General features: G+C 49.5%; 2 protein-coding genes across 2 annotated transcripts in view; one reads left to right on the top strand and one right to left on the bottom strand.

Annotated features, from left to right (window-relative positions):
- R3HCC1 (R3H domain and coiled-coil containing 1) overlaps positions 1 to 17,228 on the top strand; it is a 20,009-nt gene extending 2,781 nt beyond the window's left edge. Inside the window, exons 4-10 of the mRNA XM_057548320.1 lie at positions 7,708 to 8,358; positions 10,176 to 10,313; positions 11,040 to 11,637; positions 12,594 to 12,766; positions 14,023 to 14,093; positions 15,885 to 15,980; positions 16,910 to 17,228. Coding sequence (XP_057404303.1) covers positions 7,708 to 8,358; positions 10,176 to 10,313; positions 11,040 to 11,637; positions 12,594 to 12,766; positions 14,023 to 14,093; positions 15,885 to 15,980; positions 16,910 to 17,046 — 1,864 coding nt within the window. The 3' untranslated portion in view covers positions 17,047 to 17,228. The remainder of the gene's footprint in view (positions 1 to 7,707; positions 8,359 to 10,175; positions 10,314 to 11,039; positions 11,638 to 12,593; positions 12,767 to 14,022; positions 14,094 to 15,884; positions 15,981 to 16,909) is intronic.
- A 958-nt stretch (positions 17,229 to 18,186) lies between these two features.
- The window catches only part of LOXL2 (lysyl oxidase like 2), a 110,670-nt gene continuing 109,134 nt past the window's right edge, over positions 18,187 to 19,722 (bottom strand). Inside the window, exon 14 of the mRNA XM_007167849.2 lies at positions 18,187 to 19,121. Coding sequence (XP_007167911.2) covers positions 19,042 to 19,121 — 80 coding nt within the window. The 3' untranslated portion in view covers positions 18,187 to 19,041. The remainder of the gene's footprint in view (positions 19,122 to 19,722) is intronic.

Raw genomic sequence — 19,722 nt, 5'->3', positions numbered from 1 at the left:
AACATCTGCAGAGTCACGTCAGGTAAGGAGTCCCTGGCAGGAGCTTGGGGGCTGAGATGAGGACAGGCCTGAGCCCCGCAGCTCACGGGCCAGACTCCCCCGCAATCCCAAACCCCATCTGGAGTCCTGTTACTCTGGCCCTTTAAGAAAGGAGCTAGAACTCAGGCTAGCCTGAGGCTATGGTCTCCTGGGAACCAAAGGACAACAAAGGCATCAGAGATTTGGGGGGTAGGGACAGACTCCAATCTGGTAGAGCAAGGACTGGGGGTGGATTTCTCACTTCTGTCTTCCTCTGGCCCCGCCATCACCTCTTCCAGCCCTGGCTCTTCTCCACACATTCTTGCTTACAGGAGTTTCTTAGTTGATTCTCTTGAATTTTTAGGTGAAAAGAAAAATCAAATATTCTGCAAACAATGATACTTTGGTCTCATCAAATTTCCAAACTTTCCAGTTTTTCTTTCATTCTTTCACCAAGTTGCTTTTGCTAGTCCCTCTAGAAAAGAGGGGGGGGAACAGGTATTAGTACATATCCCTGCCCTGTCCTGAAATTGATGTGGTATCTTTCCTGCCTCCCCAGTAAGTTGGATTTGGTGTTTTGACTGTTTCATTCAGACCCTTAAATGAACTTGCATAGAGTTGTTCTAGGTGTGAATCTGTTAGAGTACATAATGATATTTTGCTTTTTTAATCAATTTTAATGTTTGTAATATAATTGAGTCTATCCCATTTATGGTTTTGCTACAAAAGCTTTATTTAGTGTTACTTCCTTCGCCTCTTTTTTGTCTATTTTAAGCTTTTCCCCCCTGTATTATATTTTACTATATAGTCAGTGTTTCTTTATTAATCATTGTCCCTGGCCTCTGCCAGTTATTTGGAAAAATAGTTCTTACTGACTTTGCCGCAGGTATATGCCCTTCCTGCACACTTTATTATTTTTTAAAATTATTTTTTAAATTTATTTATTTTTGGCTGCGCTGCGTGGCTTGTGGGATCTTAGGTCCCTGACCAGGGATCGAACCTGGACCCCCGGCAGTGGAAGCTCGGAGTCCTAACCACTGGACCACCAGGAAATTCCCCTGCACATGTTAGAATGCATTCTGGGGTTCCTGTCCTAAGCTATAGTGATTTAAAAAATGCTTTTATTTTTACATTCCATAGCCCTCCTTTCAAGAATTATATTTGTATACCATTTTGTTGCTGGGATTATTTCAATTAATTGAATAGTTAAGCAAATTAAATATTCATCACAGAGTTTTTTTCTTAGGACATCCCAGTGTGTGAGTCAGTCATTTTAATTCATCCCTTGGTTGTCTGGATTATGCCTTCCAGTAGCTTCCCAAGAAGGATAATGAATGTCAAAGCATAACTTAGAAAGTTAGTGAGTTGAATAACTAACTCACCAGTACACCGAGGAGACAGTCATCAGATTCTTGTCAATGAACAAAGTAAAAAAAAAAAGGGTGGGGGTGGTGAGGGAAGGAATTACATGAGAAAATGGGGAGAGGGGAAGAAGGAAAAAAAGGTGCCAGTCTAGGAAGAGTGAATTTTGTTTTTCTAATTCAGGCGATTAGCCGGAGGCTGTCAGAGACCCAGTCTGGGCAATCTGTTCTGGAATAGATTGACTAGGTCATTAGAGAAAACAATTTAATTTATTTGTGGATTTTCCAAAAAGTCTTGAGATTTAAGTTGTGGAGCTCAATGGGACAGGTTGTCTGTAAACACTGTCTGCCAGTGGCCTCTGGCATCTCCACTTGAGACGGGCCAGGATGGCTCCACCACCCTCAGCAGAATTTCGATGAGAGACTCCAGAGTCATTGCAGGTTTAAAAACACCTTCCTGTTTCTGTCACAGTTTGTAGAATTTTCTGGTCTTAATATTTTCCCATTAAAAGTCTACAGGTAATGGGACTTCCCTGGCGGTACAGTGGTTAAGACTCCGCACTTCCACTGCAGGGGGAGTGGATTCGATCCCTGGTCAGAGAACTAAGATCCCGCATGCCACGTGGCAGGTCCAAAAAAAAAAGGGTTTACAGGTATTGTTCCATTTTCTTCTAGCATATGAGTTGCTAGGGAAATCTGCAAGCCACTTGAATTTTTTCTTTGTATTCTACCTAAATAGAGGTTTTTTTTTTTCAATGCCCAGAGAAAATAATTTTACCACCATCTGTATCAGGCATCTAGCTATCTATCTATTTATGGAATTCAGTAAACTAATCTGTAGATTCACATTTTTCTTTGTTTCAACAAAATATTGTTGCATTTTTTTTCTTTTCCAATAGCTTTGTTTCCTTCCTCAGTTTTATTAATTAGCCATGTGTTGGATCTACAATGTAGGTTTCTGTATTTATATTTTCTGTGACTGTTTTAATCTCTCTGGTTTTTCTTGGAATTCCATGTAGTTTTGTGTAGAGTTTTCTATGTCTGAGACTGGCTTTTTATTCACAAAAGATTTCTTATAGTTATTTAGATTTTAAGTTATATTAGTTTATGAAAGTAACACATTTAAATATCTAGTTTTCATTAAGTTTTAAAATTTAATTTATAAATATTGTAATGTTATTAATGTATCTAATATACTTTATAGAAAATGAAAACAACTTTGATAAACTCAAAATGACAGAACAAATTTATTTCTCTTATACATCTGGTTCCAGTTTTACTCATATTTATTAAGTTATTAAACATTTAATTTGCATTTTCTAAATTTGATATATTTGATTTTCCTTTTTCATTAATTGCAAACATCTTTTTAAATTTAAATTTTTATATTTTTTGGCCATGCCACGTGGCTTGCGGGATCTTAATTCCCTGACCAGGGATTGAACCCAGGCCCCGGCAGTGAAAGAACTGAGTCCTAACCACTGGACTGCCAGGGAATTCCCTAATTACAAATGCTTATTGAGCAAGTTGTAGAGTCACCTGCAATTATAAGAAATAATACAGGGAGATCCCATGTACCCTTTGTCTAGTTTCATTCAATGGCAACAATTATAGTACAATATCACAACCAGAATACTGACATTGATAAAATCTACCTATCTTATTCATATTTTCTCAATTTTACTTATACTGGTGTGTGTGTACTTAGTTATATATAACGGTATTATATGTGTGGGTTCCCATATCCAACACCACAGTCAAGATGTAGAACACAAGGATTCCTCTTACAGTTCTTTTTAGTTACACTCATCTCCCTCCCACCTCCTCTCCCCTCTTCACCTTTTGTTCCCCACTTCAACTGCTAATCTGTTCTCTGTTTCTAAAATTGTGTCATTTCAAAAAGTTTATATAAATGAAATAGACTAAGTAACTTTTTAGGATTGGATTTTTTCACTAAGTTGTCAAGTATATGTGTGCAAAGTTGTTTATTGTATTTCTTTATTATATTCTTGATGTCTGTAGGGTCTGTAGTGATATCCTCTGTTTCATTTCTGATTTTAATAATTTTTGTTTTCTCTCTCTTTTGCTATATAATTTTTATTAGAGGTTTATCAATTTTATTGATCTTTGTATTATTGATTTTCTCTATTTTTCTGTTTTCAATTTCATGGTGCTTATACGTTTAGGATTATTATGTCTTCTTGGTGAACTGACCCTTTTATCATTATATAATATTCCTCTCTGTCACAGGTAATTTTCTTTGCTCTGAAGTCTACCTTATCTGAAAATAATAAAGCCATACCTGCTTTCCTTTGAAGCATGATAGATCTTTTTTGACTTTTTTACTTTTAACCTGCCTATATTTTTATATTTGAAGTAAGCTGCTTGCAAATAGCATATAGTTGAGTCATGTTTTTAAACTGACATCTCTGTCTTTTAATTGGTATGTCTAGAACATTTACATTTAAGTATAATTATTGATATGTTAGTGTCTAAGTCTGCTGTTTTATTTTCTGTTTGTTCTCTCTGTTTTTCATTTCCCTGTTTTCTTTTTCCTGCCTACATGAGGGTTACCTGAACATTTTCTTTAGAATTCTATTTTGCTTTATCTGTAGTATTTTTTTTTTAAGACTATTTTTACAACTATTTTTAGTGGTTGCTCTGGGTATTACATAACCCATGACAGTCTTCTGTTGTTGTCATTTTACCATTTTGAGTGAAGTATAGAAACCTTACCTTCCTTTACATCTTTTTACCCTCCTCCATTTATAATTGTCTTAAATATTTTCTCTACATACGTTTAGAACATATCGGATAGTATTAGAGTTTGCTTCAGCCATCAAACATAATATAAAGGATTCAAGAGAAGAAGAGTCTATTGTGTTAACTTACATCTTTGCTTACTGTGTTCTTTCTTCCTTCCTGATGTTCCAAAATTCTTTCTTTCATTGTTTCCTTTCTGTGTAGAGAACTTCTTTTGGCCATTCTTTCAGGCTAGGTCTCCTGGCAACCAATCTCTTAATCTTACTTCATCTGAGAGTGTCTTGATTTCTTCTTTATTCCTGAAGTATTTTTTCAGTGGATATGTGATTCTGGATTCACAATTCTTTTCTTTCAGCACTTGAAAAAAGTTTTTTGTCCTTCTGTTTTCTGACAAGAAATCCACTGTCATTCAAATAATTTTCCCCCTTTAGGTAAGATAAGATTTTTCTTTTTTTCTGGCTGCTTTCAAAATTTCCTTTGTTTTTAGTTTTCAGAAATTTAATAATGTTATGTCTTGGCTTGGATTTCTGTGGTTTTGTTCTTTTTTTGTTGTTGTTGTTCCTTGGAACTGGAGGTCCATAGCTGGTCTCCTTCTTTTCTCCACCTTTCAGAATCTCCTTATGTTTGTTTTATATATAATGTCTAGGGATTTTAGTTGTATTTAGTGGAAGGAATTAGAAAAGTGTGTTTACTCTATCTTTCCGGAAGTCCTGATTTTCTTCTTACGTATATCAAATGGGTGCTTCAGCAGGCTATGAAGCAAAACCTTCCTATGTGCTGTATCTAAACAACTCTTGTTGATCTTCAAATATTGTGACTCCAGTTCTCTTTAATATTATAATACTGTTTACAAACTTAGTTAAATACTCTTACATCTGCCCATTGAAAATTGTAAGTCTGAGATCCATTTCATTTTTTAAATTGGAATCACCACCTAATGTATTAGATTCTCTAATACATATGTCAAAACTATATAAACATTACAAGGACTTTTGATAACAAACATAAACGGGATATTCTTAAACTTAACCTTAAACGTGGAGAGAATAGTTGGCTAGCTCATGCAAGCTGAGGTTACTGGTAGACAGTTTAATACCATCAAATACATTACACAGATGTAATACCATCTCAGGTTGCTTAGAGTGAGGAGATGTGAAATTGGGATGTAGACTCCAGAGCTGTGGGTGACCCCGGTGATCCTACCCATAGCAAGGAAAGGCGCACTGGATGGTAATTTAGGGTCACTATGGTAGCAGGGGACTCTAGGTCCTTCCCTTCAGATGGGACTGTTTGCAACCCCCTGTCCCCTGCATGCAGTCCTTTCATCATCACTCAATCATTCCTCCTGTTTGAGGTAAAACTCTACAGCACACACATAGCATGCTTTTCTAACTGATTGGATTCGTCTAGTTTGTTTAATGCCTGACTTCTGTGTCTGGCTATTGGCTACAGCATCAATTCTCATGACATTCTAAAGATGGAAGATCTTAGTCAGGGGGTGTTCAGGAGCATGGATGTGACAGTCAGGCTAGATCTGGATTAGAGTGAGTTCCAACTCTGCACGTAGTAGCTGGTTCCTTGGCTAAACCTCAGGTTATTCCCCTGCAATAAGGGTAACAATCTCCATCTGAAGGGGCTGCTGCAAAGATTAAATTCATGCCATTTATATGGCAAACTTTGTATAAATAGTAGTTATCTTCATTTTCATAAGGCTTTACTCTTTGTCACTGATTTGTTTTCAACTTTGTTGACTCCAGTTTTTGCTGCTTCTGTGATGAACATGATTGCCTCTTTTATGTCTTTCCATGCCTCTGACAGTTCACTTTCATGTCATTGTTGGTTTATCCATTGTGACATGGAAATCAGACTTTCTTTGATTTCCTTGAGAATGTGAAGTAGTTATTAACTGAAATTTCTTCTCTTTTCTCAAGAGAACTTTCCAATATACCCTTATCCTCTTTTTCCTACTACGCTTTCTTTGTTGTTGTTTGTTTTTGCTGTAGAAATTCTGCATATCCTGCTGCTTTTTGTTCTGCTTCTTTATCTCGGACTGGGCCCATTCAACGCTCACCTGGTATTTGTCCCCAAAGCGTGTGGGTAGATGTGCCTTGATTTCCTTCCCCATTTATCTTGGCATCTCTTGGTAACCTCCACCCACAAGTGGAGGCCTTCGTGCTGATACTTTTTTTTCTGTTCAGCCTCCAAGTTACCTGAAGAGGGTGTGGTGGAAACTGGGTTCATGGGCAGCCTTCCTCTGAGAGCTTTGTTTCTGAGCCTCTCTGAATGTGCTGAAGTCCTCTCTCACGGACCAGCTCTCAAGAGGTGGAGGTATGGCTTGTGTCCTGGGTTTTTGGTTGGTTCCTTCATTTTGGGGAGAGATGGCCACTCTGCTGAGAAAGTTGGGCCTTTGTTTTCTAAGTAGCAAGCATATCCTTCCAGGTCGTGTGTGGTCCATAGCTGCTAGGTGGTCTTGCCTCTCAGCCTCACCCTAACCCTAACCGCCCATCATGGAAGCCTGGTCAGAGAAATGGTACCATTGTGTGGCCCCTCAGCGTTCTCTCAGGCCTAATTCCACTTCAGTTAAGCCAGTGTGGAGTGTGGGTGGGGCTGGTGGAGTCAGAATCCAAATGGGTGTCCCTATTCTTCCTGCTGCCTTTTGCCCTCTACACCCCCAGGGGCCGGATGCCCCGCCAGGCCGGAGGCTGGGGCAGGGGACCTGTTAGGCCTTCAGAATCTCTTCTTACAACCAGGGCTGAAAAGGAGACTCATGACTCACCTCCCTGAGTTCTCTTTGCACTTGTTGCTGTCTTTATTCTAGATCCTTTTTGTTCTTGAAAAACTATCCAGAAAGATAGTTTTTGTAAATGTGATATAATACCACCATCTTTTTAAAGAAATACTCTGGAAAAAACTGCAAGAGAGCAAAATGCATCTTAATTTTTCTTCATTTTTCTGTTCCCAGCTTTTCCTACCTGGCCTTTTGAGGGACACTCTCCCTGTGACCTTGCCCATAGCCTACTGCAGGGCCCACTCAGACTGTCCTACCCCTGTACTAAAACCTGGGTCTTCAATGCTGTTAACTCAGGGGCCCGCTTGATTCAGGATGATCAAAGGCTTACATTTCAGCACCTTTCAGGGAAGAGGAGGATTTCAACCCTGGTCTCCTAGATTATAATAGCCCCCATCCTACACTGTCCGATGGGAAGAATTTCAAACCCTATTTAAGGTGGGTGCTGGAGTTATTTTTAGATGTAGCAAGGTAGTATAATTTGATGGCCTGCAAATCACCATTCTAGTGCCTACCCCGCCCTGTTACCCAAAGGCTAGTACACCTTGTCAGTGGCCCTTCGGTGTGAGTTGGACCTCTTTGCAGGTTCCATCAATAAGGGTCAAGGAACGGCAGCGGTGGTCAAAGGGTGATGAAATTCTTGGTGTCCAGAAACTTCCTATTTATTCCTCTTTTACGTTCCTAGGGAGGGGAACAATGAACCGGAAAATCTGGTATCCCCACGACCTAGCATATAGGAGCCACCTCAAAGTATTTGCCAAACTTAATTGATCCTAGGAGACAGTGTGCTCTCAGGGGCAAAACAATCAAGAACACGCCTCTGCCCTTGCTGCCATGCCTCCTCCGGGCCGCATGGTGGCGCTGCGGCTCCGCCGAGGCCCGGGTGGTTCTCGGGCTCCTAGGCGCGCAGGCTTCTGGGAACCCTCAGAGCTGCGGCGGCGACGCGCGGGGTGGCTGCGGTGAGTGCGGCGGGCGGGCCTGGGGGTGGGTCGCCCCGCTCGCTGGCTCGCGGCAGGCCTCGCGCTCCCCCCGGGCCTCTCGCTTCCGGGCCGGGGAGTGTCGGTCGAGCCGGCTGAGCAGGCCCGAGGCGGCGGCGCGCGAGCCCGGGAACAGCGAAAGCGAGCGCAGCGGGGGCCGGGAGACCCCTTGCTGCCCCGCTACTGCCCTGCCTGGCGACCCTGGCCACGTCCCTTCCCCGCCTCGGAGCCCGGCTCCTCTCCGATCGGAGGAGAGACCTTGGCGTCGGTCGAGGGTGGGCCCGGGGCGCGTTCTGATCGCGGCCGTGTCCGTTGCCCCGCAGGTTCTCCCACCTGTCACCCTGGCCCTTCTCTGCTTGGACGGCGTCTTCCTCTCCTCAGCCGAAAATGACTTCGTGCACCGCATCCAGGAGGAGCTGGACCGCTTCCTGCTGCAGAAGCAGCTGTCAAAGTAAGCTGGTGTGATGGTGGCGTCGGGCCCTGGGCTGCCTGCGCCCACTCTGCTGTTGAAAAGGTCAGGGTTCGCCCGGAGCCTCCTGTGCCCCTTTGCCCAGTGGTGCATCCAAAGTAACGGGCTCGCAGCTGGCTCTGTCCTTGGCCTTTAGGTTTAATAATCTGCTCTCAGGCCTCTCCCAGCTGCATCTTTCTTTTTCTTAAATTTTTTAATTATCTATTTTATACATATTAGTGTATATATGTCAATCACAATCTCCCAGTTCGTATCCCGCACCCCCCTCCCCCCTTGGTGTCCATACATTTGTTCTCTACATCTGTGTCTATTTCTGCCTTGTAAACCGGTTCATCTGTACCATTTTTCTAGATTACACACATATACGTTAATATACGATATTTGTTTTTCTCTTTCTGACTTACTTCGCTCTGTATGACAGTCTCTAGATCCATCCACGTCTCTACAAATGACCCAATTTCATTCCTTTTTATGGCTGAGTAATATTCCATTGCATATATGTACCACATCTTCTTTATCCATTCATCTGTCGATGGGCATCTAGGTTGCTTCCATGACCTGGTAAATGGTGCTGCAATGAACATCGTGGTACATGTATCTTTATGAATTATGGTTTTCTCAGGGTATATGCCCAGTACTGGGATTGCTGGGTTATATGGTAATTCTATTTTTAATTTTTTAAGGACCTTCCATACCGTTCTCCATAGTGGCTGTATCAATTTACATTTGCACCAACAGTGCAAGAGGGTTCCCTTTTCTCCACACCCTCTCCAGCATTTGCTGTTCGTAGATTTTCTGATGATGTCCATTCTAACTGGTGTGAGGTGATACCTCATTGTAGTTTTGTTTTGCATTTCTTTAATAATTAGTGATGTTGAGCAGCTTTTCATGTGTTTTTTGGCCATTTGTGTGTCTTCTTTGAAGAAATGCCTATTTAGGTCTTCTGCCCATTTTTTGATTGGGTTGTTTGTTTTTTTAATACTGAGCTGCATGAGCTGTTTATATATTTTGGAGATTAATCCTTTGTCAGTTGCTTCATTTGCAAATATTTTCTCCCATTCTGAGGGTTGTCTTTTCGTCTTGTTTATAGTTTCCTTTGCTTTGCAAAAGCTTTTAAGTTTCATTAAGTCCCATATGTTTATTATTGTTTTTATTTCCATTACTCTAGGAGATGGGTCAAAAAAGATCTTGCTGTGATTTATGTGAAAGAGTGATCTGCCTATGTTTTCCTCTAAGAGTTTTATAGTGTCTGGTCTTACATTTAGGTCTTTAATCCATTTTGAGTTTATTTTTGTGTATGGTGTTAGGGAGTGTTCTAATTTCATTCTTTTCCATGTAGCTGTCCAGTTTTCCCAGCACCACTTATTGAAGAGACTGTCTTTTCTCCATTGTATATCCTTGCCTCCTTTGTCATAGATTAGTTGACCATAGGTGTGTGGGTTTATCTCTGGGCTTTCTCTCCTGTTCCATTGATTTATATTTCTGTTTTTGTGCCAAGACACCAATATTGTCTGGATTACTGTAGCTTTGTAGTATAGTCTGAAGCCAGCTGCACCTTTCACTTGTAACCCTGAGCATCACCTGAGACCGAAGGGGCCCAGCACTGGAAGGGGAGTGGGGCCAGTAGCGCCCGGTCGTAACCTCTATTGGCAGGTCCTTTGCAGTCAGCCTGGGACCTGAGGGGGCAGAGGGAGCCTAGTGTTTAAGCCACCGTTAAACTGGGAGTGGACTCGGTGGGGCTCAGGCCTGGGGGCTGCACCTGGAGCCCCTGCTCAGCACCCCTTCCCGTTGCTCCTCAGGGTCCTTCTCTTCCCCCCACTCTCCAGTCGCCTCCGGTACTTGATCCACAGGACAGCAGAGAATTTTGATCTTTTGAGCAGCTTCTCTGTTGGGGAGGGCTGGAGGAGGAGGACAGTCATCTGTCACCTGGACATCAGGTGTGTATCCTGCCGCCTTGGAGGCCCCTCAGCATTTCTTTGAGCGGGAGGCGGGGGGTTGGGGAGTGGTCGGGTGAGCTGGTCAGTGTCTGAGAGGGAACCAGGGCCGGGAGCCCCCAGGCCGCCACCTCTGTACCCAGCCGCAGTTGCTTAGAGTCAGTGCTGCTTTCTGCTCCAGCAGCGGAGTAGATGTGCACTGTTTGTGGAATTCCTTTAGCAAATTCAGCTTACGCACGTCGGGCCAAAAGAGAGAAAGAGAGAGTGGTTTAAACAGCGAAGGTGTCTGCCCAGCGGTGCTCTCAGTGAGCTTGTGCCCCGCAGAGGCCACGGAACGCGAGAGTACATCTGGGCTTTCACTCACCTGTTTCCACGTGCATCTTGCAGGATCTTATCATGATGACTATGATCCTAGCTTTTAAAGTTACATATTTTTTTAATAACGCAGTTTCTAAATGCTAGTACTCACCTTACCCTGTGAGTAAGCGAAGACTCGGCGGTCTCATATTCAGTTTATAACACTGGAGGGAGAGCTGACTGCTTTGGTCTTGTTCAGGGCATCCAGCCTCCACTCTGATGCCTCGTTAAGGTGTTTTTGAGGGTCATTTTGGCTTTGGTTTTTGCCCAAGGCCGACTTGAGAGCCTCGTGCCTGAATGGCAGGTAGCTCTAGTAAACCATTTTCCTTGGGGCCCAGACACTGCCCTGATGACCGCCTGTTCCTGCTCCAGGTTACCTGGTTCAGATGGGCCCTCTGGCCCCTGCCGCCCTCCTGCTTCCCACCCTAGCAAGTACCGTGGTCCGAGGTCTACCTCAAGCCAGGGAGCTGCTTCTGGTCCCCGAGGAGCGCGGGCCGGCTGGTGGCATCGAGGACGCAAGCCGGACCAGGCTTTGTATGTGCCCCGGGCACTGCGCAGGCGAGAAGAATGGGCGCCCCTCCCGGCCCCAGGGCTTCAGGGAGGTGCTCCAGCTGGCGGGCTCCCAGAAGAGCCCGATGATATCCGTGCTGGGGACCCCACCTCCGATCAGGAACTTCCTGTGTTGGCGACGCAGGCAGCAGAGGTCCGAAAAGGCCGTAGCAAAAGTGAGAAAGAGTCACTGCCAGACCCAGTGGCCACTGAGTCCCCAGGGCCAGAGGATCACTCAGGGACGGGAGACAGGTCGGAGTCAGCCACACGGCCGGGGCCCGGTCTGCAGCCAGACTTGGAAGACGGGAGTGGGAGTGAGCTGGAGAGGAGCCTGGCGACAGAGAAGGAAGAGGACGAGGTGGAAGAGGAGGGGCCGGGCAGCTGCTCCGAGGAGGACGATTACAGTGAACTGCTGCAGGAGGTGATGAGGCTCTTAAGCCCGGAAAAGGGAGGGCGGAAGTGAGGTGGGTGTAGTCGAGGGTGGATGGGGGCCGAGGGTCATGGTGTGGAGGGGTGGGGGGCAGGTGCTGGCTGAGCAGGCCTGGGTGTTGGGTGATAGGGGTCCCTTAGCAGATGTGCGGGGAGGAACACAGGGGCCTTGCCCCCCAGGAGTCAGGACTGACACTGCAGAGGGCAGGAGGCTCAGGGTCTGGGATCAGGGGTGTGGATTTGGGTCCCAGCTCAATCATGTAGGAGCTGTTCGACTGTGGGCAAGTCATTTTCTTAGTCTCAGTTTCCTCATCTGAAAAAATAGCAGGTAATGATACGCACTGCCCAAGGTAACATAGATGTGCACATGCTTCAGAGTGCACTGCAGATGTTGGTCATGAAAATCACTCTTCTGCCTGAAGCTTTGTCTTACAGATCTTGTACCCTTGGAACTGTGTGTCATGTGTCCGCCTCTGAGCCTGGCCGCAGTGTCAGTTGGGAGAGCGGGCATCCTGTATCGCTATTTTACAGATGAAGGATGGATGCCAGAAAGCCTTGCTTATTATCACATCATTAATGAGAGAAGGAAAGATCCTGGGCCTGCCCAGCTCTGTGACTTACTGATGGCAACTTGGGGCAAAATTACTTAATTCTTTTGACTTAGTTTACCCATCTGTAAAGTGGGCCTATAGAATAGGGTTTTCGGGATTCTGTGAAACATAATGTGTGTCCATGCCAGTCACCCAGTGGGGACTCCCCTAAAACTCATGCTTCTCCATCTTCTGGCCCAGTCCGCCATCCTGCTGTCTTTCCCAGGCTCCTGCCCAGGATGCTCACCTCCCTATCTACCCAGAAGCCTGCAGGACTCTCAGCATGTGATTTTGAGGGCAGTCATTTGGAGTCATGTGTGTCAGAGCTCCCCTCACTAAAGGGTCTGATCTCTCCCAGATAATGGACAACCTGACTGAGAAGGAGATTCAGGTAGAGAAGATCCACGTGGACACATCCTCCTTCGCAGAGGAGCTGCCTGGAGAGAAGGATTTTGCGCACGTGGTGGAGATCTACGACTTTGAGCCGGCGCTCAAGACCGAGGACCTGCTGGCAGCCTTTTCCGAGTTCCAGTGAGAGGCTTCGGGGAGGTGGGGAGGAGGGGGTGCCCAACTTCTGGAGAGGAGCTAGGACATCCCTTTGTTGTGGGGGACAGTTGCCTGCCCCTCCCCCGGTGCCCAGCGATCTAGAAAGAAAGGCAGAAAGTAGATGTGGTTGCTCTGGGCTCCATCCTCCTGGGCAGTTGGCTTGCTGGCTGTGACTTTGTGGAGGAGGAGAGCTGAGGTTTCGGTTGCAGACACTCTCCAGAGGCCTGAGACCTGGTCCTGCTGGCACTGGGCAGCAAATCTCCGTCCTGGCCCCCACACACCCACATGGTGGCCAGGACCCGGCGGGGCCCCTGCCTCCCCTGCTCCACGAGCAGCCACCCGTCGGTCAGTCAGCAGAATGGGGCCGTTTCCAAGCAGGAACTATTTCTGGGGTGAACTGGGCTTGAGTGGCCCTGGGGCAGGGTCTGGTGGAGATAGGAGATGGGGATTTAGTGAGAGAAAGATTTCTCTTGTTTCCCCAAATTCCTTGGATCCAAATCCAATCTTTTCTCCTTTTTTCTTTTTCTTTTTCCAAATGCTCATTTTCTTTTCTCCAGTCCCCCTTCTCTTTTCCTGCTTAGGCTTTGAAAACACCCCCTTTCTTCAGGGCCCCCTTTCTGACCGCTTCCCGGGCAGCCTCCCCTTCCCTCCCCGAGCCTGAGCTGGTGGAAAGCTCGAGGGGCTCATCAGCTCTCCACCCCTGCGGGCGGAGCCAGACCGGGGCCATTGGTGGCTTCCTTGGCCGACGTGGCAGTGCCACGGAGAAGCCGTGGGCCCCAGGACTGCTCTGGCTTCCCATGGGGCCCAGACTCGGGGTGCTTTCCTGAGCAGCAGAAAGAAAGTCGAACAGGGGCAGTTGCACTGACACGCTTGTATTAGGTCCTGTGCCCACCACACAAACCCTTTGCCTCCAGCCTCAGACCCCACGCCCTTGGCCTGGCGTGACGGCACCTGTGAGGAGCCCCCTTCGCCCTTGGCATCGTGTGCTATGAGCTTTGCGTCCTGGCTTCCTCAGTTCTAGGAGTGGGGGGCCCATCCAGCCACGGGGGTGGTGTCTCTTTCTGAGGCTGACTGTCTGGTCTTCAGAGAAAGTCTGCACCCGATGGTCGTCTCCTTCCCAGAGGAGACGGAACTAGTCTTGGGCTCAGAGTGTTTGAGGTTTGGAGGTGGGAGGGGACTTCCTGTAGCTGGAGGGGTTTTGCCCATTTGCTCGCCTCGTCACTCTGTCTCTTCCCCGGCAGAGAGAAGGGGTTCAAGATCCAGTGGGTGGACGACACGCACGCGCTCGGGGTCTTTCCCTGCCTGGCTTCAGGTGAGGCGGCTGCACGGTGGGCTCGGCCCCTCCTCTGATCGCCGTTGGGGAGGGCGGGAGCCTAGGGTTCCCTGGGTGGGGATCCCCCAGGTCAGGGTGCAGGCTGCCTTGAGCCGGTGGACTGGCAGGGTGTCTCCCAGCCCCTCCAGAAGTCCGGGGGTGCACAGCAGGAGCCGGGCCAGGAAGCTCACGGCCTCGCCTGTTCATCTTCGTGCCTTCAGTTCAGAGGTTTCAGATTCAGGTGACCTTTACTGAGCATGTAGGGCCAAGCCCTACGGACTTCCACATACTAAATGAAAGCATATGAAGGCGCCATTTTTTTTTTATAAATTTTTTTATTTTATTTATTTTATTTTTGGCTGTGTTGGGTCTTCGTTGCTGCGTGCGGGCTTTCCCTAGTTGCGGCGAGCGGGGGCTACTCTTTGTTGCGGTGTGTGGGCTTCTCACTGCGGTGGCTTCTCTTGTTGTGGAGCACGGGCTCTAGGCGCGTGGGCTTCAGTAGTTGTGGCAAGCGGGCTCAGTAGTTGTGGCTCGCGGGCTCTAGAGCGCAGGTTCAGTAGATGTGGCGCACGGGCTTAGTTGCTCTGCGGCATGTGGGATCTTCCCGGACCAGGGCTCGAACCCGTGTCCCCTGCATTGGCAGGCGGATTCTTAACCACTGCGCCACCAGGGAAGTCCCGAAGGTGCCATTTTTATAGGTCAAAAGCATTCAAATACTGGCAGTTTCATACGGTTTGAGCAGATGCGTCTCATTCTGTTTTCATTACAGCGCCAAGAAGTAGGTCAGGTGACCCCTATTTTACAGATGGGGAGACTGAGTTCCCTGGATGTCAGTGTCTGGTCAGGATTACTAAGACTCTTGGCGTCAGAGCTGGGGAGGCCAGCCAGCCTCCTGGCTGTAGCTCTGGACGGTGCCCGTCCTCCGTCTCGGCCACTTTCCTGAGCTGCCCCTGCCATCCCACTGCTCAATTTGGGTGTATTTGTAAAGAGTTGGTACCCGGCCGCCCTTGGCTGGGCTTCTCACAACAAGAGCTTCTGAACACAGAGCTGGGAGTGACCATGGCCGGGGTGGGCCCAGTTCTCAGGAGAGCCTGGGGTTTCAGGGAAGGGGGGCAGTGTCTAGGCAGCAAGAGGACTGGGGTGAGGTAGGGGCTTCAACCCCAGGGAGGGAGCCACTGAAAGAGAGGCGGGGGCAGGGGGAGGCCCAGAGGCTTCTGGTCCTCGGAAAGGAGGAACAGTGGGCTAGGCGTGGCCGTGGCTGCCTTCTGGGCTCCACCAAGCTGTGTGGCACGGGCAGGCCACGTCCTGGCCCGTTTCCTCATCCGTACAGTGGCTTGGACCCGAAGCCCCTCGCAGCTCTGACGTGCGTGTCTGTTACGTGGCCTGAGTGCTCCATGGCCTGGCACAGCTTGGGGCAGTGAGGGCACGGGCCCTGGGAGGGTCTTCAGTTGGGGAAGGGTGGCGTTTGTTTTAAGCTCCCGGGCTTTGGAAGGCGGGGGCCTGCCTCTCCTGACGTCAGAACCGTAGGCTCACGTGGCTCCCGACCAGCCCGGGGCAGGAACGTGGAAGCTGGGCTCTGAGCGGGCTCTCCATTTGAGAGCATGGGTGGCCCCGTGCAGGACTGCGGGCTCTGGGGGTGAGGCAAGCTCGTGGGGCAGCCCTGTCCCTGAGCTCCGAATGGGAGTAAAAAGCAGCTGCGTGGGCCTCGGGGTGACACGCGTGCCCCTGGGTCCTGCGGAGGCCTCAGCAGGAGGCAGAGGGCATGGCTCCAGATCTGTTGTCTTTCCGTAGCTGCTGAGGCCCTGACCAGGGACTTCTCCACGCTCAAGATCCGGCCCCTGACGCAGGGAACCAAGCAGTCCAAGCTGAAGGCCCTGCAGAGGCCAAGTAAGGGAGCCGGGGGTCTGGGTAGGAGGGCTGTGTGAGTGTTCGGTTGGGCGGGGCGGGGCCCTCCCTCCGATTCCCTCCCCTCTTCAGTTCTCTGCTTTAGGGCTCCTGGGCTGCTGCGGCCAGTGGGGTGCTCCTCCCCACCCCAGGGGGGCCCATCAGCAGTGCTGTCTGCCAGCTGCTCTGGCCCAGGCTTGCCCTCCGCTCACACCTCTTGCGGTGTGGCTCAGGGGGAAGCGTGGTCTTTCTGTACGGCCGTGGAAGCCATGTTTTGCTGTAGGGTAAAAAGCTTGGGCTTCGGTGTGATCCTGGCTCTGGCACTTATTTAAGTTGGCCTTGAGCAAGTCACCTAATGTCTGTGAGTTGGTCTCTTTCTCTGTGAGATAAGCACTGGAGTGAATAAGAAAGCCTGGCACACGTGCCCACAGCAGTGAGGGGCACACAGAAGATGCCGTATAAATGACATCTCCTCCCCTTTCCTCTCCTTCCAGAAAGCACGAGGGGGCTTTTAGAGGCCAGTTTTCCATGGCTGCAAAGCAGCGGCTGGCAAAACTGGCCTGGGAGAAGCCTGCTGAGGCGGTCCACATTCTTGTGGATTACGTGGTCTTTGTCCCAGACTTCTTGGGGACAATAAACATCCTGTCTGTTGATCCAAGAGCTCCAGGTGTCCCATCCTGATTTGCTTTCTCTCTCAAAGGGCCCTACAAAGCAGGGGGTAGACAGGATTAACACTGCGGCCACAGAGAAACAGGGAGGGCGCAGAGGGGTGATAGGGTTAGTGAGGACCCCACGGGGGCCTGGAGCCCTAGGGTGGCCCCCTCTCACCAGCATCTGGCCGTGCGCTGATGGCCTCTGAGGCCGCTGTGTTGCTGGGAGGAGAGGCCATAGCCTTGCATTCAAGTCCCCACCCCATGGGGCTTTCCTTTTAGAGCTTCTGCGTCTGGCAAAGGAGAGGCCACAGACAAACACAGCCGTGGCCCGGAGGCTGGTGGCCCGGGCCCTGGGGCTCCAACACAGAAAGAAAGAGCGGCCTGCAGTGGAGCCTCCCCCGACCCTGGGGCCCTGAGAGGCCCAGGCGGCCTGGATCGGCGCCCCCCCCGACCCCCTCCTCAGCTGGGGCCCCAACACCGCAAGCCTTTACACACACCAGAGCAGCCCTGAGCCATCCTTTGAGCGTCACTGTGGGGCATGGGGGCTTTACCTTGGTCTAGTTCCAGAAGTTGAGAAAAAATAAAAATGTTAAGAATTGTTAACGTGATTGCGTCAAAATGGGATGGTCTGCCGCGGGACACTAGGGGGCGCTGTTCGCCTCCCATTTGAGACCTGGGGCTGCTGAAGAAGCTCCCGTCACTCTAGTTGACTGGGCTCGAGGATCCAGCTGGGCCTCGGAGGCATTTCTGCGCAGAGCCTGCCGGTTTGGGGGTGTAGGTTACACCTGTTGTGTGACACCTGCCCAGTCTCCCACAGAGCAGCTGTGGGCTGTTGGCAGTGCTGCAGGCCCCGCTCTTTGGACTGGTCCCAGAGTTACCAGTGGTGCGGGTTACACGAGGGGTCCTTGCGGAAATAAACATGAACAAGCCAAGAGGCGAAATCTGAAATGCCCGCCGAGTTCTCCCCCCTCACAGGAACAGCGGGGAGGGCAGCTTTGTGCGGACAAGGTCCCAGCACACTCATCTTTCCGGTTTGGGCGGAGTTGGTGCCGAGTGGTCCTGCCTGGCGCTCTGAGGTCATCGTGGACCCCTCGATTTGCTGGGCCACAGCGTGCTGTGACACAGAGGGAGCCCCGCGCCTGCGGGGAGACTGGCTGGCTCGGGGTCCACCCTCACTGCACCCAGGGGACCCATGATCTACTTCACTGCCCTCCCCCAGAGCCTGAGACTTAAGTCTAGATGTCCCATCTGGTCCTCACACAACCACTGTGCCCCTGGCACATTTCACTAAAAAACAAGAGCTGAAGAAAGGCTGAGGCCTGTGTTTCTGTTGATTTTCCTGACCTCCTTAGACTGTGGCTCTCGGCAGGAGTCGCCCCTCCTCTGTGGTGTGCGTTGAAGGAGGCCCCCGTGGCCACGCTGGACGGGAGGGGCCCAGGAGCTCACGGCTCTGCAGGAGAGCACATGTAAGGGTGCCAAGCTCCCTGACTGCCCACTAGGGAAAGGAGCCCTGCTGCTCAGGGGCTGCGTGCAGAGGCCCAAATGAAACACACATGCAGGTCATAAATCTTTTATTCCAAGTTTCAAGTATGTGTAAGTGTCCGTGGTGACACATGGCGATCGGTAAGTGTCCTCATCACCCAGGACCCTGGTTATAGCACCGTTGAATCAGTTACAGAACTGGAAGGACAGAAAGAGGAGTCACTTACACAGCGGGGCTGGTTTTTCTTTCGAGCTATACTTTCAAAGGCCCAGATGCCCAATATGAAATGCCACTAAATTTGTGTTTCAAAGTCTGTGAAAATAGAATAATAGTATCTTGAAAAATAAGAGGACACGGGGGAGTGGGGGGGAGAGAAGCACCAGCTCTGAGCTCACTGAATCAGAAGACGTGTGGCAGCATTATTTATGTGTGGATAGAAGAGGGTGGAGGCAGTTTGTTTAATTGGAAGAGAAGTCTAGATACTCCAGTTGGCTGGAAACGACCCAAGAGGAGGAGAAATGGGATTCAGCCAGACCTCCTCGGGTTGATCACTCACGTTGCCAGCATGTAACTTGAGAAGAAAATGGCCCCGTGTTATCTGTGCTGAGCCGAGCAGGTGGTGAGACTCGGACCAGACTGTGCTTGGGGTGGGACAAGCTGGTGACAACCTGTGCGCTGGGGTCCTGGTCAGGGTGGCTCTCTGTTGGCACTGCTCCCACAGCCCCGTGGACAAGCCCCAGCCCCAGAGGCCTTCCCAGCCCGCAGGTGTCAGGAACACGCCTTCCTCGCCTTCCTCCTGAGCTTGGCCGGGGCTGCAGGGCGTCGATGCAGGCGGGGCCGGGCTGGGTGAGGGGGAGCAGGGCGATCCGATCAGTCGTTGGGGAAGATGCGCTGTGGCCCGAAGGCAGGAGGTGACCATGTCACTGCTTTACCGCGTGGAGAGCTGGTTATTTATGAGTCCACTGAAGTGTTCAAACTTCTTTTCTGTCTCTTCACTGAAGGAACCACCTGAGGGGTGGGCATCAGGGAGACAGAGTTTGGCAAACCAGATGCACAGGTCACAGGGTCCCTGCAGTCACCACCCTCCTCAGGCGGCCACCTCTATGTGACACCCCCAGGGCAGCGACAGGTGCTGGCCATCTCTAGGGCCAGGCCCATGTCAGCTGCTCTGTCAAAGTCGAGTGAAGGAGCGACTAAATCTAGTGCTTTTCGTTTTCTCCTCCACCGAGAGCGAGGCCATCACTTTTCCTGCGGAAGAGAAAGCTCAGCCTGCCCTTTTGGAACCCGGGTTGTATAACGCAAGGAAAAGCTTCTTTACTGGCAACCAGTAGCCACAGTGGTTGACTAGCTTCTAGCTCTCGACAGGAAAACGATACACAGAGCCCGCAAATTGCTGACGCCCCCATTTTTGAGGTCTCCTGCGTAATGAGGTCGTGGCCTCAGCTCCAGCCCTGAAATAGCTTTGGGGTCTACGCTGGGCCGGCCCGGTTTCTGTCCCGTCCTTTCTCCTTAGCCAGAGCTGGCTGTGAAAACCCAGTCTCCATCCAGGCCTGTGGTGTCTACAACGTCCTTCCTGCGTGTGGAAATGCGAGGCTGGCCCCATTCCCTG

Source organism: Balaenoptera acutorostrata, chromosome 6 (genome assembly GCF_949987535.1).
Source record: "Balaenoptera acutorostrata chromosome 6, mBalAcu1.1, whole genome shotgun sequence".
NCBI lineage: Eukaryota > Metazoa > Chordata > Mammalia > Artiodactyla > Balaenopteridae > Balaenoptera > Balaenoptera acutorostrata.
This window is presented reverse-complemented; position numbering and strand designations above follow the sequence as displayed.